At 52.6% G+C, this 25,264-nt stretch overlaps 2 protein-coding genes across 2 annotated transcripts in view; one reads left to right on the top strand and one right to left on the bottom strand.

Moving 5' to 3' along the window:
- Window positions 1-1,869: 1,869 nt before the first annotated feature.
- On the top strand, window positions 1,870-11,628 carry SNORC (secondary ossification center associated regulator of chondrocyte maturation). Its single transcript, XM_082320520.1, has 3 exons — window positions 1,870-1,951; window positions 10,564-10,749; window positions 11,423-11,628. Exons 1-3 carry the CDS (start codon window positions 1,879-1,881, stop codon window positions 11,530-11,532), a joined length of 369 nt encoding a protein of 122 aa, XP_082176646.1. The 5' UTR covers window positions 1,870-1,878; the 3' UTR covers window positions 11,533-11,628.
- A 3,052-nt stretch (window positions 11,629-14,680) lies between these two features.
- NGEF (neuronal guanine nucleotide exchange factor) overlaps window positions 14,681-25,264 on the bottom strand; it is a gene marked incomplete at both ends in the record, with an annotated part of 39,345 nt that continues 28,761 nt past the window's right edge. The window contains 8 exons of the mRNA XM_082319343.1: window positions 14,681-14,853; window positions 15,510-15,614; window positions 16,071-16,150; window positions 18,826-18,981; window positions 20,039-20,202; window positions 21,846-21,935; window positions 23,894-23,968; window positions 24,761-24,890. Of these exons, the coding sequence (XP_082175469.1) occupies window positions 14,681-14,853; window positions 15,510-15,614; window positions 16,071-16,150; window positions 18,826-18,981; window positions 20,039-20,202; window positions 21,846-21,935; window positions 23,894-23,968; window positions 24,761-24,890 (973 nt within the window). The remainder of the gene's footprint in view (window positions 14,854-15,509; window positions 15,615-16,070; window positions 16,151-18,825; window positions 18,982-20,038; window positions 20,203-21,845; window positions 21,936-23,893; window positions 23,969-24,760; window positions 24,891-25,264) is intronic.

The following is a 25,264-nucleotide window of genomic DNA, read 5'->3' as shown; positions in this document are numbered from 1 at the left end:
AGGCTGATAATTTGACTTTAATATTTTTTTTTTTTAGTGTATAAGGTGTCTGGTTCATAAGTACTTTCTGTTTTTTAATGGTATGATCTAATTTCTACAAGCTAATTTTGGACTACTCTATACTGTGTAGCAAATAAGCAAAAGCCTGTTAATTTCCAGCTCAGCTGGGGAGCAGGAAAGGAACAATTTGCCGATTGCTAAATGAAAATGCAGAAATGCAAGCAGAGAAAATGTGCAATAATTTGTCGAACCCCGAGGACCTTGTTCTGCTTCTGAGAATTTGTAGATAATGGACCAGTGGGGAAGATCTTGATCTTAATATTTTAATATTCTGGCTTCTGTATTTAGTACAAAAGTAAGATGCTGGCATGTTCAGATTGTATGCTCAGGTGACTGCCCTGTCGCCTTCTGTGACAAACAGGGCCTGTTTCTGTAGCGAAGGTCACTTGGATCAGTAGGGATGGGAAAAGTAGGAGCTACAGCATTGTGTCTGCTGGTGGATATATATTTATGCACTTCCAGTTCCTCTTCTGATAGAACATGAACCTGGAAAGCTAACGGGGCTTTGATCCAAGTTTGACAGATGATGTTGAATTTGATGCTAGAGACGTCAGGTTTCTTTTGAGCACATTTTACCAGGTTACTTCCTAACTTCTCATTTCGCTGCAGGGACAGTGCTCAGTCCTCTGTTGTTTTTCCTGCTGCCCCTCGCAGCCAGGCACTTCTGTGAAGAACTGCAGCAAGCAGCATGATTTAAAAGGACGCCTGAACTGTATCTGGTTGCCTTTTCAGAGAAAGCCAAAAAGCAAAGAGATCTCTTAGCAGAAAAATCTGAGTCTGAAATTTAAGACAAAACTACCTGTGTCATATTCTCAGAACATAAAGAACTGACATTGGGGGTGTTTATGTACTTCATTACATCTTTTTCTGAACAGAAACCATGAAGTATTTCATCTTCATATCAGCTTAAAAAAATCCTAATGAAATTCTTCTGTCCTCTGACAATAAGCTGGAGTGTTCCCCTTTTTATACGCTTCATCCTTGCCCAAGTCTATCGGTGCAGATGTGATTTGAAACAAACCTCAGTTTTCTCTGCTGTGGACTTTTCACGAGCCCACTTGGAGGGGAGGGACGGAGCGGCAGAGGGTTGCAGGAGGTAATGTCTGTGCAGTTCAGATCCGAGGAGGATGCTGGCCTTGCCTGACAAAGGCGACTCTCCTGGAGGACCTACCAGATTTTAACAGGCAGTTCTGCCAGCGGAGACCACACATGGCTCCTAGTCCACATCTGTAAGTATTACACCCAGAAAACAAGGATGCCACGGAGCTGCTCTGGCTCTGTTTCAGAGCATTTTAGCCTCAAAAGATTGAGGCCCTTGTTCTTTCGCTGCGCCCACCCTCGAAAGACCACCGCTGCCCTGCACGCTGAGGAGAGAGCAAAGCCCTCGAGCAGTCTGCTTGGTTTCAGGGTTAGCTGCCCCAATGGCTCCTGTGTTATTTCCCATGCCGTGGGATGGCCGGCCAGAGGGAAGGCATTCCAGGAGCATCCCCGCGTCCTCTGGGAAGGGCTCGCCAACAACTGCTCGTGTGTGTGCCGGCCTGGCAGGGTGACGGATGCCTAACGGCTCAGCTGCCTATGGGGTTTTAGGCACAACTTTTAGAGGGTGGAGCTGCCTTCAGGAGGAGGTGTGCTCTAGAAGTCAGAGAGAGCGAGTCTCTGCTGGGCTTTGCACTCTCTCTGTCCACTTGCTGTTGTGAAGGAAATCTGTTTTTTTGACCTGACTGGACAAAGTTTTTATTATACTAGTGAAATTTCCAAGTTATTTTGTACTTTGAAGAGTTCTAAGAATTCCCGCTGACGCTTTTCCTGAGGGAAGCCATGCCCTACCACAGAGTCCTTCACCTGGTCCTGCTAATGCTGTGCAGCATCCTGGTCCCTGCTGTGCTGACAGGTAAGGAGCTTTGCTTGCATCTAAAGCCCAAAAGCATGGGACATCTTTTAGTAACCTGCCTCTCCTTGCATACCTCCTCTCCCTCCCCTAAAAATGTCCATAAGTGTTTATTGAATTCTAATTGATTAATGGAAACTAGCTTTGGAATCGGTGGCTGGAGGTGAGTAAGAATATATTCTCCATCCTGAGACCATGTTTCTGCTGGGGAAAATGGAGAAAATCCTGTGTCATTTCTCCAAAGCTGAACAGTAGTAGTGCCTCTGTGAGCATTAGTGACAGTAGATCAGTAGACAGTAAATGGGGTGTTCGCAGCAGCTGATGGGACACGTCATCTGTCAGCTTTTAATGGTAGGAAGAAGTTAAAATCGTGAAAAGAAACATTTCTCCCTGGCTAAAGCATGTGTGCCAATTTCTCGTTCCTTCTATGCTTTCTGCTACAGCAGAGCACTTCACCACAGCTGCTCTAAAGTGTCTATGAAAACATTTAGTGTGAGACACCTATTCTGTGAGGCACTATTTTTTAAGGAGGTGGTTAGTACCTTCAGCCTTATCTGCTCCCGCTTTCAGCACCGCTCTGCAGGCTGAGGGGAGCCGAGGGCACAGTCAGCCTCAAAGGCTGCCTGGTCAGAGATGGGTTGTACAAATGGGAAAACCAGCTTCCAGACTGACCCCATAGATGGGCTCTGAGCATACGGGTGGAAACGCCTATGGGGAACTGCTTCCCTCAAAGCCTCTTTCTTTATGTGCAAGTGAGGCTGTGAAGGGATGGCTCAGGCCAAGATAACAGGCAAGAGCACAGCGCTTGTTTTCCTAAATTCTTATCCTGCCTTCCAAGACCTGGAGCAAGGCTGGATCAGAGTTCCCTCCCAGTTTGTTCTGAGCGTCTTGCCTAGCAGGGAGATCCTGGCCAGCCTTCTGGCAGATGAAATTATTTCTTTTTAAAGGAGCTTTCATATGGGTAGGGGAATTTATCGCTGCGCCTAGCTGGAACATCTTCGGGTGCAAGAACAGAATTACCGTAGCTGGTATTTCCCCCACAGATCCTCCCCTTGTAGGACACCTTGCTGGGAAACCTTTAAAGTAACTAAGAAATGAGCACTCAAAAGTAGATGTTCTCCTCAAACCCTGAGCTTTGATTTTTATATAGTGGAACATTAATCACATAAGCACAGTTTCAGTTTGTAGCTTGCTCATGCTCCCAGAAGCAGTGGCAGTGTTCTTCCCCAAAACCAGGTAAGGTCTTTTCTTAACTGTTACAGTCTGTTTCACTCTGCAAAAATCGATTCATTTCCAGTGAAACTTTAATCTGCTTCCCTCTCTGAGGTAGGATCTCTTTTACGCTATTTTAAGCTTCCAGCATTTGGTGCGCATTTGCTCTGTCTCCTGCCTTGCCAGCTTTCCCGTGTACTTGCTGTCAGCTCGGCTTTGCAGCAGTGGTTTGTACCAAACTATCGCTGCCTCCCTGTGTCACTTTGCTCCCGTGAAATACCCCAAGTTCACTTGATTCCTTTACTTGAGTCGCACTTGTGCAGCGAGGCCAGTAGCTCTTGAAGAACTTTGAACTGATGAATGCAATATTTGGATCCTGGGGCGTAGGAGAGACTGTGCTTTTTCTCAGTCACATTTTAGAGGGGCTCGAGCCGTCTTAAGTTTGTTCTTCTCTGCTACCTCAAAGCCAGGCATCAGGGAACCAGCCTGTATGGTAAGCCATCCCAGGAGCAGAATGATTTTCTGCTGCATTAGGAGTGGAGAGGTACCTATACCCAGTACAGGGGCTTCTAGTGCACAGTGGAATTTTTTCTGCTTTCCACCCCATTAGAAAAGGAAATTTCCTGCCTTGTGCAGACAAAGAAGGGAAGGGCACACAGCCTTCTGGTCTCCGTGCATATGCATGCAGCCCTGCCTTTCTGTAAACAAGTTTATTTAACATTCATCAGAACCGCAATGCTCCACGCTGCTCCACATTCAAGCTCCCGGCACTCGCACATCACAGGCTGCCCTTTGTGCTCCCTATGAAGGCCTCTTTTCATCCCTGCCCTGGCCCTGTGCCCGCTGTGGCTACCTGGGGCTGGACAGCCCGTTGCTGGCCTCGGAGTTCACCCAGCCCCTGCCCTCCCGTCTCAGCACCTCGTACTTTCCATAGCAAAGCCCTCCATGGTGAGCAGAAGCGGAGTCTGCTTCAGACGGGGCTGCAGGTGATGCTGGCCATGCAGACCTGAGGTCCAGAATGACTCTTCCCTTCATCGTTGGATTTAATTTTACCTCAGCGGTGATTCAGAGCTACCTAGTACCAAAACCCACTGGTAAGTGGGAGTTCAGCGAGATATGAAGGATCTCGCTGGCAGCTGAGGTTCCCATCTGGGTGTAGCAATTGGAGCACTTGGGATGCCGGTGGGGTATGTACCTTGATCGGGCTTCTTGCCCAGCCAGTCTGGATTCCTGGATGGTGTGGTCAGAGCTCTGTGACTGGAGAAAGTGTGAATTTCTCCTCCTAGGTACTGGGCTCTTTCCAATATCCCATTTGTCAGAAATGGGGAAACAATCGAGTCTAACCCTTGTTGTGCGTGTCATCTTGGTGCAACAGGAAACAGAGGCAGTTCAAGGACTTTCGGCACACCCGAATCCTTTCCACTTCCACTTTCTCCAAACGCAAGTGGCACTTGGGCCTAGAGCACAGGAGGATTGTGAAGAGTTGATTTTTATTCTTCTCCTATCTGTAAAACCATTTTCAATTCATATAATGGATTTGGAGCTCCAAGTGGAAGTTAGTAAAAAGCCTTTGCAAGGCCTTGGCTTCTGAATCCTGTATATATTTGATATCTACACTCTGATGTGGGCTCATGAATTTCCTTGTTTTGAGCTAACGTGGAAGTACATTATACTGCAGTAGCACATCAGAATGCGTATGGGGGAAAAGCAGCAGAACAGGAGATGTTGCGCTAAAGGAAAACGTACAGGAGACGACCTTGTCCAAGGACATCTTTCTGTGGCAACTCATGTGTCTTCATTCTCAACAACAGGAAAATAAAAGATTATTAGGAAGTTTTTAATGTTCAAGTACTAGAATGTGAGAAGTAGTAAATAGGTTTCGTCAGGCAAATTTCTTAAAAAGATGTGGTTGTTCCAACAGGTCTGTCCAGACATACAGCAAGTCTTTGTAGACCATTACTCAACCTTGCTCTGCACCAACACCCCTTATAAATTACTGACACTAGTATCGGCTCCCGACTAAGGGTACTGGGTTGGAGGTGGAGAGTGTGCTCCAGAAAGCAGCAGGTAACCTTAACCTTTTCCCCCTCCTTGTAATGGATGTAATGTGAAGACACAAAAACTTGTGGAATAAAAGGAATAAAAGCCCCCAGGTTCTGAAAAGGATGTGAGCAGCGGAGTTGGATGCCATTAAGTTGACCTGTGAACTGTTGTGACTGAAGAAACTGGGTGCAATGCTTAGGTTACAGCAGGTGCCCTTGCCTCTTTCCTAGGACCACTGAGCATCTGTGTCCTATTGAGGCACTCGTTCCTGTCACTGTAAGCATCAACTTGTCACCCAGTGGAGGAGGAAAATCTCATTGTCATCTCCTATTGCAGGTTGTGAGGATGATGAGATGCTGAAACCAGCTTGTGCAAGGAAGAGTATTGGTCACTGGCAGGTGATCTCCAGGGATGAAGATGTTAGGTGGCTGCATCTGCCTGCCTTGAGGCCCTGCAGAGTCTGCCTGTGGGGAGGTTCTGGTTGTTCGGGGGTATCTTGAAGGATCCTTCAGACTTGATCGGCTTCCTCAAGACCTATCACTTGTGGAGACCTTTCCAGTCTTTCAGCCACCGAGTATCTGGGGTATGGGCTACCATGTCACTGTGCTGGCAGCTCACCCCACCTCCTGCTCACTGAGCATGGAAATAGTGGTTCCGTCAAGTTGCCTTTGATGTCATCCCTTCCAGATCTTGCTGAAGTCCTGGTGGGTCCCTGTATCACTCAGAAAACTCATGGTGTGCTTCTTTATAGTGTAGTAACTGATATTTTCTTCCCTTTTCCTGGCCTCAGTTGTCACTAACTTGTGCTGGAGAGAGGGAGAATACGCAGTGCAGTATAGCTATTTCCCTGAAATAAGGCAAGTTGTAGTGTCAGCATATGGAAAGGAAGAGGTGCTGTCCTCCACCTGGCCAGCTGCAAAACACTGAAATACTTTTAGTCTGTTTTTTCTGGATTCCATCTTTGCCCTGTAAGACCCAATAACTAATAAGATTATTCCATGTCTTTTCTCTTAAGTGCTCCCAAGCTGTGTTTTTACCAAGTGCATTTCACTGGCAGTCTGTGGAGCAACACTTGCCCTCAGTCCGTGCCCCAGTGCTGAGGCAGGGTTAGTGCTGGGGGAGAGCTTGCTTGTGCCAGGGGGTCAAGGTTTCTCTCCCTTCAGAGCACCCAGCAGTGAGACACGAAGCCTTGTCAGTGGTGGGGTTACCCATGGGTGTCAGCAGCCTGGGAGCCCCTCTGTGTGCCCACCTGCTGCTCCCACTGAGTCGCTCCGGGGCAAACCAGCCATGCTAGCGCACCAGGTGGGTTTTCCTAGAGATAGGACCGATCCCAAGACTGATGACAGCACAGCTAATGCATGGCGCTCTCACCCAGATGTTAAACTTCTGGCCTTGTGGTGGGTGCTGTGTTTTGAGCGTGTTTCTTAGTAGTTCTTTATCTCTACAAAGTTCTTGGGTGAACAGGAAAACCATGTGCTACTTTGCCTTTGATATTTGGGTTCCAACCCTCGATTGCACCCCCTCACTTGAGACTGCAATGTGTTTGGGTTTTTTGCACAAGTGAAAAATGCTGTGCCCTGCCCCGAGGCCGTGGAGGGTCCCAGGTCGCTTGCCCTTCCCCTGTGAAAGGCTGCCACCGGGTCTGGAGCTGTCACTCGGAAGCATTGGTTCAGGCACACAGACCACGTCCTCCTCATTGCAGTCAGGATGACAGGACCCGTGCAGGTGGTCAGGCCTGGCTTCTTCCTTTGTAGATCATATTTAGAGTCCTGGTCTCCTGCTCATGCACAGAGAAACCGAGCCCAGGAGGGAGAGGGACTTGCGGGGTCACACAAAACATCAGCAGTAGAGCAGAGAACTGAACCTCCTGAATCGTGTCCCACGCCTGTCCAGTCAGACTGTATCCAACAGGTGACTGGAAGAGGCCCTCATGTCTCTCTTGGAGACATGAGACCTTATTAATACTGTGTGCGTGCGTTGGCTTTTGGCACCTAATGCAAGCTCTGTCCTTCCCCCTCACCTTTCTTGCTTTTACCAGAGGACTGAAATGGGAGCATGGCATTTACTGCTGCTCCATTAGAGATCCGCTGCTCTCAGCCAGCGGCAGCGTGGCTGACGCTCACTGGGACTCTCCGGGTGCTGCGGAGGGGAGCAGGCCTGACTTCTCCGGTTGTTAAAGAAACCCACTGGATGCGTGGGGATAGTCGGATGGCTGATTGGGCTTCTCAAACGGGCAGGAATGGAGGCATGTGAGGACACGAGCTGTTTAGGAGGGAAAATCAAAGGCGAGTCTTAGAAAGAAAAGCGCTGGTTACGAACAGGCGCTCTCCCAGGCTGCAGCAGTTTGCTCTGGAGAGACCTGCCTGCTGGCAGCTTTCTCTGGGGATGGTGCTTGCATTTGGTTTTGTGTTCCCCCATCCTGTGTGCTTGCTGCAGGGCTCTTGGCATCTGCTCTAGCAGCATCGAGGTGCGGGAACTGAAGAGGAGACCCAGCAGTAAGCCCTGGCTCTTGGTCATGTTCAGATGCAGGTATTTCACTTTATGCATGTGCACGAGACTGCTGCTGCGTCTGAGTTGACAGCTCCTGTTAGTGAGGCTCTAGACCTGACTGAAAGGAGTTGTGTTTCCCTTGGTTGAAGTGCCGTTAAGGTAAAACCACAAGAACTCGGGACAGAAAACGCATGTTTAGCACACTCTGCCCTTTCTGTGAGGGTGCACTGAAAGCACGTTTCAATCAGATGAGAGGAATTAACAAAATACGTATCCAGAAGCCATCCAGGACTCTATCCAGGTCTTAAAAATCACTGAGATCATAAACAAATTAGACCATTTCCTCTTTACTTGGCTATCAGAAATAAGCTCTTGTGCCCTGCTTAAAGAGAGCTGCAATAAATTTTTCAGGAATTAGAGGCACTGGGGACAGGAGAGACTCTCCGGGACCTGTGGGTCTGGTTAGAAAAAGAGCCTTTGCACTACTGTTGGAAGGGGTAGCGCTCCCTCCTTGTCTTTTTGAGAATGGGGAGCTGGGGAGACCCTGTCCAGGTCCTACAGCCTCGCTGGACAGTGCCTGCATCTGTTATAGATCATCTGAGCCTTTCCCCCGGTCAGATGTGAGGGGTACACCCAACTCTTTTGGCTTCAGAGAGAAAAACATTCTTGGGAAATGCAACAGCGACGTCCTCCCAGGGTGGCGTTCGCTTGCCAGATGGGAACGGCTGCAGTGTTGGTGCTGGCCATGGCGGTGTTGACACAGTCAGGAAGGTCATAGCTGGAGCGTAGCTCTTCTGTGTAGAGTTTCTCCACTTGCCAAAGCAGCCTGGAACCGGGGCTTCAAAAGCGTTACGTACATTTGGTCTGTGCCTAAACCAACAGCTTCCTGATGCCACCATTGCTAACTAAATAGCCCCATCTCTGCTCCGTTCCTTTCCCTGTTGTTTTAACTGCATTTACCCACTAAATTCTGTATTTCCTCCTGATCTGTCCTCTAGTAGCTAAACCACAGGATTTATAGAAGAGAGGTCCCCTGGAAATGGCACATTCTGGAAAAGCCTCTGGATGGGATGTGAGTCTCCAGCTCTGCTGGTTGGTTTTGCAGGACAGGTTGGGAAGGGCCCTGCGAAGGGCTTGGGTGTTTTGGGAGAGCCCTTGTGGAGCACAAACCTCTTGTGTGCTCGTACCGGGGACCCGAAATGCCACCTCTGATGCAGCGACCACAGATGTACCAAGCATGTGAGGACGTGGTATTCACTGCTGCTCCCAGCTTCTCCCCAGGGCGGGTCAGCCAGCCAGAGTACGCTGGTGTCACTGCCTGACTGAACTGGCACAGCCCTCAAACTGGGAGCTTACTTGGGTCTGTCGTTGCTCGTCAGTGCAGAGTTAAACCTGGCAGCTGTCTCGCTGAAAATCCTGTAGCTTTTATGGCTGTAGAAAGGACTTTCCAAAGCTAGTCTAGTCTAGAACCTGTTGTGTTCCTGAGTCTGCAGGCAGCCTCGAATAGCTCCAGGGCAGTGGGAGCTCCTCTTTGATGTAAGCCCTGTGGCAAGCCCTAGCAGTGGGTTTGTACAGGCAGCAAAGGTGCGTGTTTTGGTGTTGGCCCTCCTGTTCCTTTTGATGCAGGGCTCCTATGGGAGAACAAAGTGTGGTGGAGCCCATTAGTGCCAATTCTTCAGCGCTCTCCTCCCACAAAGCGCCGGCTGCCTGTGGGAGGCAGGGAGGGCTCCAGGTACTCAAAGCTGGGGCTGGCGCTGCCAAGATGTGCTGCTGCCACCTCTGCTGCTGGGGCAGGGAGAGCTGTGGTGGTGCTGGGGCAAGTCTCCGAGTGCCCCTGGCACACCAAGAGACACCATGCCAGAGCCGGGGTGCCTGGGGATGCCTCTGCGCCTTGCCCCAGGGAGCCCAGGCTGTTTGCTCCAGTTCCTCTGCCGCCCTTTTTCCCAGCCCAGATAACCGTCGTGTCAGTTCAGGTGGGCCCTGGCACTGGATGCTGTTAGGTTCCCCCCCCCCCCCCCCCGCTCTTTTTTTCCCCATCCCAGTGCGACATTCCCAGCGGTTTCGGCAGGGAGCTGTGGAATGTCTCCCGCTCCCGCCGGGGCCCACCTGAACAAGACGGGCATTGATGGGGAGCACTCAGCTCAGCCACACGCAGACAGGGAGGGCTCTCTGGTTCAGTCCCCGACCCCACAGGGGGAAGAAATAACAGGAGGTGAATGGTAACATCAAACAGGGCCCAGCCTGGCTTTCATCTCCCCGGCGCGGTGTGGAGGTGGGCAGAGGGAAGTTGAGGCTCTGGGGCTCCTGTGTGGGGGAGCCCTGTCCTGCACAGTGCCAGTGCCTCCAGCATCCTACACCGCGTAGGCTGGTGGTGCAGGACAGAAGGGCCCTGAGATACTGTGAATTTGGCCAGTGCAGGTGGCCTCTGCCTGTTGCAGGAATGCAACAGCCCCTCCCAGCCCAGTCCCACGGGCATCCACGAGCAAAATGGCAACAGATGTTCACGCAGGGCCTGTTTGTGCACGAGCAGAGGTCGCACGGTTGTGGGGAGCTGTTGTCCCATGTGTGCTGTGTGTACACCAGGTTGCCACAAAAGCCTGTGGCAGCGTGGTTTCACTCCGGGGCACGGTCGTTGCCTTCGGCTGCTCTGGGTGTTGGTGCTCTGCGGAGGCGGTGCCCTCTCAGAGGAGGGCTCTGCCCCGTGGGGTTTCTCAGCCCTCAGGGTCGCCCTCCATCTGCTCCGGGGCACTCGGCAGGCAGCTGGAGCCCAGGGCCCTGCAGAGCTGTGGCTGTCCTGAGCTGCCACTGTCACCAGCAGCGTGGCCAGGGCCACCCATGCCCGTGAGTGACCGTGGGTGCTTGTCTCCCAGCAGAGTACCCGCAGGGCCCAGTCCCCACCCTCTGGAACGAGCCGCCCGAGCTGCCCTCTGGAGCTGGCCCCTTCGATGCCGCCACCACCACAGCCCGGCTCTCAGATGCCACTGCCTTCCCCCCGTACACCTCCGAGCTGGAGCCCGAGGACACCACACACCTGCACCGGCTGGACGCCGGGGACGGTACGTGGCTGTGTGATGGGCTGCCGGCGGGTCACTCCCGCAGCGGCCCGGCAAGTCCTCACTGTGGAGTTGCTCTTATGGGCCTGTTGCCTCCCAGGAGGTGCTTGAGCCACCAGAGGTGGCCTGTCCCCAGCCACACTGCTCTGGCAGGGGGCTGCCGAGGCCTTTCCTCCTGCCCTGGGTCTGACACGTCACAGCAGGCAGCAGCAAGAAGTGCCTCGCGCCCAGGCAGGCTCCAGGGCAAGAGCGTGCCTGAAGCCCTGTAAACAGCGAGCGTGAGCCCTTTCCCTGGCTCCTGAACTACAGCAAACGCCTGTTGTGATGTGGTTCTGCAACAAGCAAAGCAACTCCCCCGGTATGGGTGTAAGAGGAAAGCTGAGTGCCACAGACCTGCTTTGTGGCAGCTGTCCTTGTCACCAGGACCTGGCCAAGGGGCGAGTGGCTGGCTCTAGCCCCCTGCCCAAGGGCTCGATGCTGCTGGGGCACAGGACTGCACCTCGGCTGTGCGGGGACACAGGAACAGGGCCGCTGTGGCCAGTGCAGGGAGCTCTGGGGCGGGAACGTGCCCTGATGGCTGGGGATGTGCTGGGTGCGGGGGGTTGTCCCTATCGCCCTTCCCAGCTGGGACCCGCCGCCTCTGCTGACCTCACGCCACCTTCTTCTGTCCCTGCAGGCTCACTGGGGCCCGGAGCTATCGGTGCCATTGTCATCGCCTCCCTCCTGGGTACATCTGTGCTTGTGGCCTTGGTTGTCATCACGCTGAGAAAGTTCTCGGCCTCCTGAACTCAATAAAAGTTTTTTTCTGTAACACAACCAGCCTGTCTCCTACCCTCGACTGCTCCTGCTCCCCGTCTGCCTGGGGCTCCCTGGGGAAAAATGCTGCTGTGGCTGTGGGAAAGGGCGCGCCAGCCTCTGCACTGAGCAGCAAAGCTGCACCCTGCAGCGCTCTTAGCGTGTGTATCTCCCGGGTGCAGGCAGACCTGGCAGGCTCCACCCCCGCAGGCAGCGCCACCCCCGCAGGCAGGAGGGACCTGTGGCAGAGAGTGGCTCTGAGCGGGCAGCAGCGCTCTCGGTCTGGCCTGGGTGGCAGTAATGGTGTTGGGCATCCCCTTGCACAGCTTTCCCTGGGAAGGGTTGTTCAGTTGGTGTAAACCACCCTGATACTTCCCTGGTCTCACCCCACGTTCATGTTCAGCCCTACGTTCGCACTGGAGAGGACTGGGGAGGAGGCGAGCGGTCGTGTGGGGGAAGGAAGAAGACGCACGCGTGTTGCTTTGGCGCTGGCTCGCTCAGCTATATTTCATCACACGGAAAAACGAGACGACGAGAAGTTCCCCTCAGTTTGCTGAGGCAGCCCGGGGGGGGGCTCCAGCCCGTGCTTGTGGGCCCCAGGCCTGGCCCTGTACAACACTTGAGACCACTGAAACGGAGGCGTGCAGGGCTGGGTCCGAGGAAATAACACTGGATGCCGCTTGGTGCCTGAAAATGGCACGGCCTGTGCCTAGGGTTTGGAGTCCTAAAAAGTCACAACAGAGCAAGAGGGTCTGGGGCAGGTCCCAGGGCTTGACGGTGGGTCGTGGCCCCTCTCCCCCCAGAAAAACACAGTGAGGAACCGGCGCCCTGGCACTGGGGAACCTGGGTCAGCCCCTCCACTAGCGAAAGAGCAGTTTCTGGTGGGTAAGGGAGCATTTCTATGCTATGAGAAACATCCCAGGCGGGCGTGTGGGGCTGCAGTGCCTGGGCTGGGCTGGCCACTGTGCTGCAAAGCTGGAGGATCTGGGATGTGGCCATTTCTCAGATAATTTTAAGGACTTCTAGAGCTGGAGCTTCTCTGGGTTTTGCTATAGAGAATTTCTGGCCACTGCAAGGTCTGGACCCTGAGCTGGAGGCTTGGCTGTACTCAAAGCTGACTGCAGGGTGCTGTTGGGGGGATCTGACTCGGGGTATCCCCATTAAATGAGCTCGAAACCAGACTGGAGGCTGTGCTCCCTTCCTGGCCCCCTGCTCTGAGCGGGGCACTGGCAGGTGGCTGGGAGCCTCCGGCTGGGGCGAGCTGCCCAGGGGCCCTCTCTCGGGGGTGCTACGGGTGGCCGGGGCAGGCAGAGCCCTGCCGGCTGTTGTCACATGCTAACATGGTGGCACTAAGCTAGGCCTGAGGGGGGAACCCCTTCGCTCTCTCTTCACTGCTGTGGCTCCCACCAGTTTGGTCCTGGGGGCTGGCTGCAGCCCCCCCAGCACAGGGCTGACCCTGGGCCGGCTGTCCCAGGGCTGCAGTGACAGCACAGACAGCCCCCAGGACAGCCCTGGCCCTCAGCAGGGTCTGGGCTCACACCGCACACCCCAGGTGTAACCTGGGCCTGCGTGGCCCAAAGACCAGCCCCCCTCCAGTGGCTCCCCAGCATCCCGCTTCCTCCCCACGCTGCCACCGGCACGGCCGTGCTCCTCCGCTCCGTGCCTGTGGCTGGTGTGTGGCTCCGTCAGCAGGCGGCTGCTCTCCATCCCCTTTTTGAGCACAACTGTGGCACCGCCAGAGCATACAGCAGCGCAGGCTGCGGTGCCTGGAAGACTCTCCTTTGCAGTGTTACAGAAAGATGCCAAATAACCGATTTCCCTGATGGACGCTGGCTGCAGCTCAGGACCAGCCTGTAGCCAAGAGGCCCTCGGCTGCGGCCACGCGTGGGACTGTTCAGAGCAGGGCTGTTGAACAACAGCTGGCTGCCGTGGGTCCATCCCCTGGTCAGTCTCAGTGCTGTGCCCTGGGCTTCATGCGATGCTCAGTGCCACAGCTGGAAGGAGTGGTGATCCGGCTTTGCTGACGACAGAAGATTCGCCTATATACATGGAGGTGAGCCTGTACAGGGAGTCTGTGCACGCAGACTGCACGCACAGCTGGGTGGTGTGGGTTACAAGCATGCAGGCAGCGATCACTGGGCCTCCCACAACAGGCAGGACAACAGCTCCTGGGGTAACGTCACTCGCCTGCTGCGTGGCAGCCCAGGTCTGCTGGTGCTCCCGTGGTATGCGGTGGTGTGCGGGGAGACACTGGCACAGCCACCCTGCTCTGTGCCTCGGCGGCAGTGAGTAGCGGAGACCATGAGTGCCAGATCAACCGGGAAAGGCCGCGGTGCCAGGCTTCTACAGCGGCTCTGCGGAGGGACGCCGGCTGTGGAAGAGGTGGTGAGCCATGGGGCAGGGCCCAGATGTGCTTCGAGGCCATCAAGCAGGCAGAGACCTGGGTCAGGGCTGGTGAGGTTGGGCTGCTGGTGGCACAGGGCTGGGTATGGAGCATTTCAGAGCATTTGACTGGAAGCAGATTGAGGGTCTGCCTGTGGGAATGGGCCCGGCGGCTTCATAGCAGGACTGGCGAGGTGGAGTTCCTGGGGCTCGTCCCAGGCTGGTGCCAGCGGGCTGTGTGAGAGGCGGCAAGACAGCTCCTCTGCTTCGGTTTCTGCCCCTGTAAGATGCTGCTTTAGGAGGGCCCCAAACTCAAAAGGTAGCGATGAGCTCTAAGTGCTCAAACTGGGCGATGTTAATTGCTTAGCTATGTTTGTGGCCACATGCCTTTCCCAAGTGGCCTGAGCCAGCCCCAGCTAGCACGTGTGCAGGGAATGGGGGTCAGCTGGCCAGCACCCGGTGGCCTTTGGGCTGTGTCTATTTGGCTCGTGCTCTTTGGGGCTTTACAGAACATGTGGAAAGAAGTTATTTTAGCCAGTTCGAAGCACTGATCTCTAGGAAAGGATCAGTGCCGCGGGAAGCATGGCGGGGAGCCCAGGAACTACAGTCTGTTTGTTCAGGGGTGCGCGTGTGCCTGGTCCAGCACACCAGGTCCTGCACCATGGCCCACAGCACCACCGCCACATCCTCCCAGCTGGCAGCCTCTGTCCTCTGCCCCTCTCCCAGAGGGACTCCAGACGCCCGGGGATGTCAGCGGTCATTGGCGGTTTCTGCTGCCCAGTTTCCTCCGCTGACTGTCATCCGACTTGTGCACCCGGAAACACTCCTTCAAGTTCTGGGCTCGGATTTTGGGGTTCAGGATCTCCTCCCCCATAGAACTGGGGAACCAGCCCCTCTCCTGGTCGTGAAGACGCTCCCCAAATATCCAGCCTGAGCAGAGACAGAGACAGGCATAAATGGGGAAGGACTAGCCCTTGCTTCTGCGCTGGGACAGTTGTGCTGGAAAGAGCCTACGGAGCTGGCAGTGCTTTCTGGGAGCTGCTCGGAGGCCTGTGCTGGAGCAGACCCAGTTTGTAAATCTAGCCAAGGAGGCCCGCTCGCCTGAGCAGCACTGTGTTTGGACAACTGGCTCAAGGGATGCCAGCAGAAATCAGTCACTGCTGTCATCGAGTGCCCTCTGCTGCCCCTGATGCCACAGGAGTGGTCCCCAGCGGAGACCCAGTGTGACCGAGTCCACCAGCTGCAAGTGTGTCCCAGAGACCAGGACCAGGTGGCTGGGAAGCATCATCAAGGTAAGAACAGCCCTGGGTTATATCTGGGGTGGCTGTGCCAGCCCTGCCGTGGCCCACAGCCAGTGCCAGGGTGGCTGTGCCAGCATTGCCACAGCTCAGGACAGCCTGGATTTGCCGAGTATTAGGAGGAGGCAGTAACTCCCCCGTCCTGCTGTGAGCTCCCTCGGCTGTGATGGCGATGTCAGGGTCTCTCCCTGGTCGGAGGGCCCCTCCTGTCTGCTTGGCAGCCGTCTGCCAAGCGAAGCCCACCCTTCCACAGGGACTCCCAGCCCAGCCCCATCCTGTGCCCCGTACCGTCGTCCGTCTTGTCCAGGATGTTGAGGACGTCAGCCAGTTCTAAGGACAGCTCATCTGGCTGCTGGGCCACGTATGGGTGGACACACTGGATCTGCGGGCAGTCTGTCAGGGAACAGGGCGAGAGTGAGGGATGGACTGGGATGGAGCGCGCTGCAAGACAGCACGGCTCGGGTGGGCGTAGCACCCCAAGCTCTGTGAATGGTCCCTCTGATCTGGTAAGAAAACCCACGGAGGCCAAGGGGTGCCCCAGCCACAGGGACGAGGGGAGCATCTCTGTGGGGAAGCCAGCTGGGTGCACACCACCACTGCGGTGCCACCCATGAGCAGCTTGGGTGGGAGGGAGAGTGCTGGTGCAGCCCAGCCCAGGTTGGAGGGGAGGAAGGTCAGGGCCAGGCCCAGAGACAAGTGGGTATTGATGGTGGAAACACAAGGGAAGCCCAGGGAGAGGGTTCAGCTTCGGCAGAGGCCCCAGGCCTGGGGTTGGACTGAGACCAGGGCAGAATAAAGTGCCCTGGGGAAAGGGGGAAGAGCTCCTGGCTCCTATGCTGTGTCTCTTACCAACAAGTCTGGATGTAAATGAAACGAACTTGGTTCTCCGGTTCGGGGCCAGCGAAATCATCCAGCGCTTCATTTCGCTCCTGGATAGGGAAGACAAACCGAGGCTGTGAGCATGAGACAGTCGTAGGGACCCCAGATCTCCCGCCCAGCCAGCCCTGGGCTCCTAATTCCTCCTCTCATGGCCCTTTCCTGCCTGTTCCCCCAGGATCCTGGACTCACTGGTGATGCTGAGCCCCCCTCTTGCACACACCAGCTGGGATGTCACATGTGCCACAGTGCCCTGGGCGCTGCTGCACAGGCCTGGCTTGCTGCAGGGGCACCAGGCTGGCTGTCCCCACAAGCAGCAGGATCCCCCTTCGGGGAGCAGCATGGCTTCAGGGAGCTAGCAGCAGGGTGGGAGGCCTGGCATCCTCTGAGGTCTAACCAGCAACGGCAGCTCCTGGCTGGGCTGGGTCAATAGGAGCAGTTTTTCCTGGAGAAAAGCAGTTAGAGGAACCATTTATTCCCGCGGCTGCTGTGCAGGAACATTTAAAGGGCAGAGCTGATTAATTCACTTGCAGATGAATGCTGCGGCATACCAAGGGTACCGCTCACTTGGCAGCAGATGAGACAAGAGACCCGTGTGAACACGTCGCCAGATCCAGCACGCTGTTATGCAAAACCTGGGCCTGCAGCAGGAGGGGGAAGATTTCACAGGTGCTGGAGAAGCCCCAGGCCTGGTGCTCCCTCGAGGCTTCCCTCAGCCCTGCCTGGAAACAGGGCAGTTCATCTTCACAGGCTCCAGCTCCTGCCTGGAGGACCAGCTGTGCTCCCAGCCCTGAGGGAGCCAGAACTTTCTGCCTTCTTAGATGGTAGTTTTAAAGCCTGAACTTGACACACATCTAAAGCCACCGGAGTGTCTTCTGGGAGGAGAGAGGCCTAAAAGGGAGATGTGAAGGACGAGTGCTGGCAGGCTGATCTGCGGGGCTGGGAATACCTTGTGCTTCAGGGCTGAAGCGCGATGCCAAGGACCAGTGAAAACACCCGCAGCTGCAGGTTGAGCGCAGCCCCTCATGCCATGAAGATGTGCAGGATGAGGGCTCTGTGCACTGAAGGGTTGGCACACAGAGATCAAATTAAGGGTCTTGCCGTGCTTGTGGCCTTATCTGCAGGCTGGCCTTGCACACAGCTCCTTGTGAGGCTCTTTGGATCCTGCCCACAGCCCCCAGCTCCTCTCAGCCTGCAAGTGGTCCACCTGTGCTTCAGTCCTGCCCTTGTGACCAGCTGTGTCCAAATGTACTGCCAGCTCCTGGCAGAGCCCACCCAGGGCATTAGCTGCAAGCCGCCACCAAGCAAGTCATTGTTGCTGTACAGGTTCAGAGCTGGGCAATGCTGTAAGAGCTGTGGAACAAGAAGCAGCAGTCTCTGTTTGGCACGCATTTATCACTTCTAATTCTTCAGTTTTCCAGTTTGTGCCCGGTACTGCCCTGATCATCCCAGCAGCTCTGGGACAGCAGTCTTCAGCAGTTGCTACAGCACATTTCAGTGCACGAGACCTGTTGGCAAGCCGTGTGCTGGATCACATATTCACTGTGGCCATCTAGAAGACGGGACAGGATGCAGAAGCACAGAACTGCAATTGCCTCCCCTGAGCTGAGGCAAACCCTGGCCTGGTTTACAGTTCTCTGCACAGCTAAGTCTCACAGACGTCAAAATGTGCGTTTGCCCTGCATAACGTGACTGACATCTCTATTTTCAGTACAGCAAAGCTGCAGTCACGTGTCTAGAGAGAAGGTGCAGTTGCTCGCTGTGCTGGGGGCTCATCTTCCTGATGCCAGTGCTGCACTACGTTGGGGGGGGTCAGGGTGCAGCCCGCCAGGCTGCAGCAGGATGTCGTCCCAGGTGGGGCTGGCATCCATTAAGGGGTATGGATGTCGAACACTGGGCTACTGACAGCAAAGTAACATCAAGCTGGGGTTGTGCATCATCTCTGGTAGCTGTTTAACTGGTGGGACATGTAAACCTGTAATAGCACAGATGCTGTGCCTAGAAAACATGGGCCTGGTAAGGCTCAGGTCAATGAGGAAGCCATGCCCTGAGCTCGAAAACAATCAGGTCTGTGTTAGTGCAGCTGAATTATTTGCCCAGTCTGAGCTTGTTGGAGTGTGAAGTGAAAAATCAGTGAGCCAAAAAAACCTGTATCCAGGGAGACAAGGAGGCCCCGAGCAGCAGAAGGGCTGCGCAAGATTGGCATCGGCTGTGGAAGGTGCTGAGGAAGAGGCCTCTTCTCCACATTTGCCTATAAGCAGGAGCCACTCTGCTTCACAAGGCTGGTCAGCCACAGCCTGGATCTTTGAGTGAGCCAGCTGAGCTGCTGGAGTGTGCACAGTGTACATCCTCCTTGCTTTTACTTTCTGAATATGCTACGGGCTGTAAATCAGTTAGGCTTCTGTGCCAGGGGTGATTTCTGACCTCTCTGTCCCAGAACGCAAAGTGCCCATCCATCTTCCACCTGGGATGCTACAAATACGCCATACAGGAGAGAAACCTGCCTAGTTCACTAGTGCCTTTCAGCAGGAGAGACCAAAGGCGGCCTCAGGAGAGCAATGCTGGGCAGAGAGGTTTGTAGGGCCAGCCCAGCTGCAGCGGTGGCACCTCTGCCTGCCTGAGCCCGGTAAGCCCGGAGAGCTGGCCTCCATGCAGGCAGGGTGCTGCCCTTGCATGGGTGTAGGGAGAGAGCAGTGCTGAGCGCTGGCAGGGTGACTGTTGTACTCACTGGGATGATGCCTTCAGCATGTAGCTGGCCTCCCGGTCATCTGCATTCTCCAGCAGCCTCAAGATGAAGACGTTGGCCAAGCTCTGCCCCTGGTCTTCCAACTCCTCTACCCGAAGAAGCCCCCGGGGAGCCGAGTCAAACACTTGGTACTTGTCCCTGGGAGAGGTTAGAGGATTACGAAAAACTGCAGTTATCCCAGGAGACTTTGGCTTCAGCCACCCAGAACTGTACTGGGGACACCGACCAGGAACCTTTGCATGGCAGGAGGATAAAAGATGCCCTGCTGTGGGAGGGGATGAGCAGGTGGCTATGAAAACCCACCGCAAAGCAAGAGACCCTCTCCCTGCTCTGCCTTAGGCACCCCGCATGGCCTAGAACAAGTTGCTTGTTCTGTCTGAGCTCCCCATGTACAAAACACAGACGGTGCTCCCTCAAAGGGGATGGTGAGGCTTAATTCATTCCTATTTGTAAAATGCCTCTGTGTTTTCTGGATACAAGCTGCCACAGAAGCAAAATATTTCCAGGCGTACAGACACTGCGGCGACATGTTTATTAGAAACGCTGGACTAGTAAGATGCTCTCTACCGGTGAGTCTCGTTAATGCTACAAAGAACGTGCTGTTCTCTGGGACCCGTCTGTTTGTGCTGCTGTATTTCACTAGTGTCTAGTTGCACAAGACATAGTCTTAAGCATGATGACATTCTCATCCTCCTGAGGCAGGTTACACCATGTCAAATATAACCGCTAGCCTCAGGCCTAAATTTATACCCCTCCCTGCTGCTCAAATTTTCTAGCCTGCTTTCTTAGAAGTTTAACTGACTAAGTCTGAGCTGTTCTTCAGGCAGTCATGAGTCAAAAATCACTTTTTGACAGGAGGACAGGCCTCCTGGGTCAGCCCACCAGTTCATGTAGCTCACTGCCACTCTGCAGAAACTGGTAGATACATGCTCGCTTACCCTGCTAGGAGACCTGGCCGGGAATCTGTTAAAGTCTCGTTTGCCATAAATTTTCAGCTGGAGAGAGCTGTGCCACTCATGAAGAGTCAACTGCGCTCAAAGGCAAGGTGACTGCTGGAGGGGGTGTACAGGTCAGGCCAGGATGCCCTTCCTGTGCCTGGGGGACAGGATGGGGGCACAGCATAACAGCTTGGATAAACCCAGGGGCAAATAGGACTAATGAAGTGCCCGACGTACTACCCGAATTTTGCACTCACCCAGGAATTTGCCGGCAAATTACCAGCAGATCATTGAAAAGGAACAAGTAGATTTCTCTGAAGAGTTTCTTAGTGCGAAGCGTTCGTGATGTCTTTGGACCGTTCATTTGCTGCAATTCCCCCTGCTTCAGCAGCCAGCGGGAGTGAGAGATGATGGGCACAGACTAGAAGTGAGGAAAAGACGGTAAAGATCAGGAGACCAGCAAAAACCCATGGGCTTATGCGGTCAAGATGCTGAAAGCAACAGGAGATGCAGAAGGGCGGGCAGTGAGCTCCCATCACCACAACTTGCACTGCAGAGTATGGAGCGACGCTGGACGGAGAGGGCAGTGTGCTCTGCCATCCACACCGCAGCCTGGAACAGAGCGTAATGGAGGTCAGACAGGGACATGGCAGGGGCCCGAGAATGAACAAACACTCAAGGATGCCGATGCTGGAGTGCCAAGTGCTGGATTTAAACACCAGGGTACGCCTTGCACAGCCTGAACTGTCTCTGGGAGATCCCATGTCTCATCATCTGGGCTGAGCCCTTCTGGCCAGGGAGACTGACTTTCAAAAATGTGTATTTGGCCTTTTGGCTACAAAAAAACCAGGTTAAACGGGTTCTCACTGGTTGGGTCTATCCCAGCCAGGAGGAAATACTGTCCATGCAGCCACAACAGCACTTCTGCTAGAGTTTTACCACATACTGTGTTAAAAACAAGAAGCACAAAGCACATCTTATATTAGAACACTATGCTTCCAGTCAAATGACTGAAATATTGGAAAATATCTGTGTAACTGGTACTCTTTCAACCTTCATTCTCTCCCTGTGTTCAACACATGCATGGTGGCACAGTCTGTCTTTTCACACTCTTGCACTCTTTTCACCAGAGAAGCGCTGCCTGTCTGCCCAAGGCAGGCCTGCACCAGGCATGAACCAGCTCCTGCCTGTCATTACAGCCTCAGCTTTACAAGAGATGAAGGCAGTCTTGTGGCTACCCCAATCTACTGCTGTCCTGTGGACTGTGGTCTAGCCTTGACACAGGTAAAGTGCTCTGAAAAATTAAATTCTTGGGTGCCCAGTGTGGCTTTCCAAACAGTCTCAAATTTTTTCGCTTCGGTTGTCCAGGTATGTAAAAAGGTTGCTGGGAAGCTAAATATGCTCCTTAAAGCTTGTGAAGCAGACAGATCTGAGAAGCATCTCCATAGCACTCAAGAAAAGAACTGGCAACTTTATATTCAGCACTGGACTTTCATGGCATATATTAAATAACGTCTGGTCAGACACCCCTAAATATTGATTCACTCATTCCCTGAGTGGAGCCAAAACAGATCATCAGCAGGTAATTAGAGACTGTACATAATGCATAAACACAGGGATGAATTAAAATGGTGGGACAGTCTTCATTTCGGTATTTTCCAGCTTTGAAGTGTTTTGCTTTGTAGCTTTTGTTTCCCTTTAATTTCATTTGTAATGTAAAATAATAGCTGAAAGCTGACCTGCATTTTGAGGAGAGGTGAGAGGGAAGAGCCAGAACTGAGTGCTGGAGCAGGAGCCACCCAATGCGCACAGGCGGCCACACGCTGGCCACAGCGCTGCCCCCAGCTTCTGCAGTGCACGTGCACAGAGGTCACGTGCATGGATGCACTCCCTGCAGCAGCAGCATCCCCTTCCAAGGCTTCAGAGGGGGACAGCATGGACCAGGCCACCACTGAACACTCAATAAAAGGAGTGCAACTAGGTTACTACTGCCAGGTATGTGCGCACAACACCTGGAGGCTGTTGGTTCGCTGTCTCCAAAGGGTTACCAGCCTATGCTTATACCTTGATCTTGAATTCCAATTTCTTCTGGATGCTGATCATCTGCTCTGTTCGGCTCATCTTCCTGACACCTTCATTACATGCTTTCACCACCTGGAAAAAAGAGAGTAAAAAGATTTGCTTCCACTGGCCTTAAGCAGGTAAGTGATGACAGACAGCACAGAAAGGCCTGACTGTGACAGGGTAAGTGCCCTGCTGTAACAGGAATTGACCAAGCCAAGCTCTTCTATCAGCACTGTTTTTGCATGGAGAAGAAAAGAAAAAATAAAAAAAGAAAGAAAAGAACCCACCCCCCCCCAACAACAACAAACCTCAAAACACACAGAAAATGTTACAGCTGGAAGCTATCAGAGGACATGTTAGATGGCTGCATTCAGTTACTGAACCAGACAGTATTAAGCAACGCTCCTGGTTGCACAGCAAAGGGAACAGCTCATTTGCCAGATCCTGACACACCATGTATCTCGTCTTTCTTGTCCCCAACACTTGAAACAAGGTACATGCGCAGTATCATCTTCAAGAAGAGAACGAAGCCAAAGATCCTCATTTCAAAGATGCAAATGCTGTGGTTCTGCCAAGCAGCACCAAATGCCAAGGCTACGAAATGTCCCGGGGAAAGAGACATTCATCATACAGAGCCCAGCTGTGTTCCAAGTACAAACTTTTAACTGAAAAACCACAACCAACATGCAGGCACTACCCTATTACAGGAACCTTAACCTAGATGCCACTGGCTGTTTCATAAGGAGCAACTCTCTTGAGAACTGGCTAGGTAGAAAAATGATGTTGGAGAACAAGCTCCGCTTTGTGCTCTGTTTCTGCTACTCAAAACCCAGAATATCAGCAACTGAAACCGTGATCAGCTCCTACCTATCAAATAGGATACCTATAATGAAAATAAGCACCAGATGGTCTCTGTTGTGATGCCTGCACCTAGCTGGACATTAGGCATCTAAACTTAAACATTTTCAGATAAGCAACCATACAAAGGGAGTTATGAAATTGATCATGTGAGTCACTGACAGCTGAACATAAAAAGAGCGTTTTTCCATCAGCAGTTGTAGTCATCTGCATACTACAGGAACAGCTTTCCTCAAGCTTTTGACCAATGGAAAAAAATTGGCTACCAGATACATCATGAGGGATTCTGCAAATACTAATGCAGAATATTCTTCATTGCTAAGGTCTCTGTCTTTATCCCTAGCGTTCTCCAAAGCGTACACTTCCTAGACTAGTTCAGGGCAAATCCAAGAGCCCATTTTGTTCTAGTATTTCAGTCAGAAGCTGCAACCGTATCCTCAGGCTGAAGTTCTAGCACAGTTTTCAACTTCAAATACTTATATTTAACTGCAGGATTCAAGAGATGTTCCAAACTTCTGATGGAGAAGGGTTCAAATACTCTGTCCCAGCCCATGTAGCTGCCAGCTGCGTCCAGATCATTCCGATATGTAGCCTGGCAGTGGGATCACCCTGTCTGACTGTGTCAGGAACAACACAGATGGAAAACATCCCAATGCCTTCCTGGTGTTCTGTACACAGCAGTAACTAGCACAACTAAACATCACACCTACCTACCAGCTTCAGGGAAGAGGGCTAAAAGCAGGCTTGAGTACTTCATTAAGAAACTGTTATTCTAGGTCAGAGGAAGAAGTGTGCTGTATTGGAGGAAACCTGACACAGCTGTACTCTACTGCCTGTTGCAGCTAATTACATCTCTCAGTGGGATCCATCACCTTCAGGTATCTGCAAAAACAATTTGTATTCGTGAAGACCCCAAGGGAAAACATTCTCTCTGCCCTTTCCTACAGCAAAAACATATACATCTGTTGTTAGCAAGGGATTCCTCATCACTGACATCTAAGTGCTGCTAGATTAGTCCATCTTTGAGAGCAAGGAAGACTTAAGAAAAAAAAATTGCTCTTGAAACACAGTGACAGGATTCAAAGGGACAGCTTCAGGAGTGAATATAGTTTGTAGGTCTTTTCTGGGGGGGTGGAAATGAGCATGATGGTTTCCTCTTAATGGCCTTCAGTTAGCTCATTCAAACTTACTGTTTCCAGCTCTTTATGTGCGTCCAGGGCAGTGGTTTCCCTGTCAGACTTCTCTTCCACTTTCTTCAAAATATTCTGCAGCGGAGGAAAGACTGTGTTAACTCTGATCCCAATCTGACAGCACAGAAAAGTCTTTGCTAGCCTCAGAGTTATTTCTAGCCATCAGCCTAATTACAGGACAGGTGACAGAGTACAGTGACTCTCACCTCTTAGTTCCTCTTTTGCATTAAAACCTGTTCCCATCTGACCTTCTCTCTAAAAGAAATATAGCAGGCAGACTCCTATTTCATAAAAATAAATGAATAAATAAAAATAGCTAGAACTGGCTCTAACAAACAGTGCTATTGGCAATCCCAGTGGGATAAGACCATTTGGGACTGAGCTGTTTCCTCATCCCTAGATAGAAGCATGTCCTCCAGCACAGTGTTTAGACAAGCTGGCAAAGCACAGGGGGAAGATGGCTGACAGAGTCTGGTCCAAGCCACCATGATGTAGAGTATTATACATGGAGCATTTCCATGTTCTGCAGCTGTTCTGCACTGTGCATCTGTGTGTCAGCATCCAAACCATCAGGCAGCTAGGTTGATGGACTGTTGCTACTCTTCTAGAAGCTCGACAAAGTTCCTCCTCAACTCTTTTGCTCAGTAAAAGCTATCTGGCAAATTCAAAACTAATTTGGGGATGGTTTCTGAGTGACTGAAATCTTTTTTTCTATAGTTGCTGAGAACGTCTGATTCTGTGGAAAGGCTTCATCCAGCTCTAGGGTTGATCGTGGCTGTATCTAAGCCTCATCCACAACTGTTGGAAAGGAAAATTCCAGGAGTGATCCAGAAGACCTTTGGGAGAGACAGAAGAGCAAAACTGTACCTGCACCAGCAGCTTGAGCCGAGTGATCCTTTGAAATGGCAGAATCAGGAAGGAAGAAAAGGACAGGCCTTTGCACTTGGGATCCAGCTCCAGCTGTGAGATCACTTCCCGGAAAGCTGGCTTGTCCTGGCTGAGAGGAGAGAGAGAGACGGTGAGGGCTTTGAGTGCTACCCTGCCTGCGACTCTGGTATGTGGCTGGTGACCCAAAAGCAGCTTCGTCCCAGAGACAGCATCTGCAAGGCCTCTCCCAATAAGAGAAAAGAGGGGAGGAGGAGACTGAATGCTTCTAGGTGTATTTTAGTTTAAATCTAGAACTAGTTATAGTGTTGCGGGAGGGAAAAAATAGACTTTTAATGTACAAGCCATGGTACTGTTCACATGTGTTAGCACATCTAGCTCAGCAGCATACGCTGTGTGCGTAGGTGTGTGTGAATGGGGTGTGTGTCCAAGTAGATGAGTCAGAGGCATAATTATATATTTTTACACAGTTGGATCTCTGTGACA

Source organism: Platalea leucorodia (genome assembly GCF_965183815.1).
Source record: "Platalea leucorodia genome assembly, chromosome: 8".
Taxonomy (NCBI): Eukaryota; Metazoa; Chordata; class Aves; order Pelecaniformes; family Threskiornithidae; genus Platalea; species Platalea leucorodia.
The sequence above is the reverse complement of the archived record's forward strand: the minus strand, read 5'-3'. Positions and strand labels throughout refer to the sequence as shown.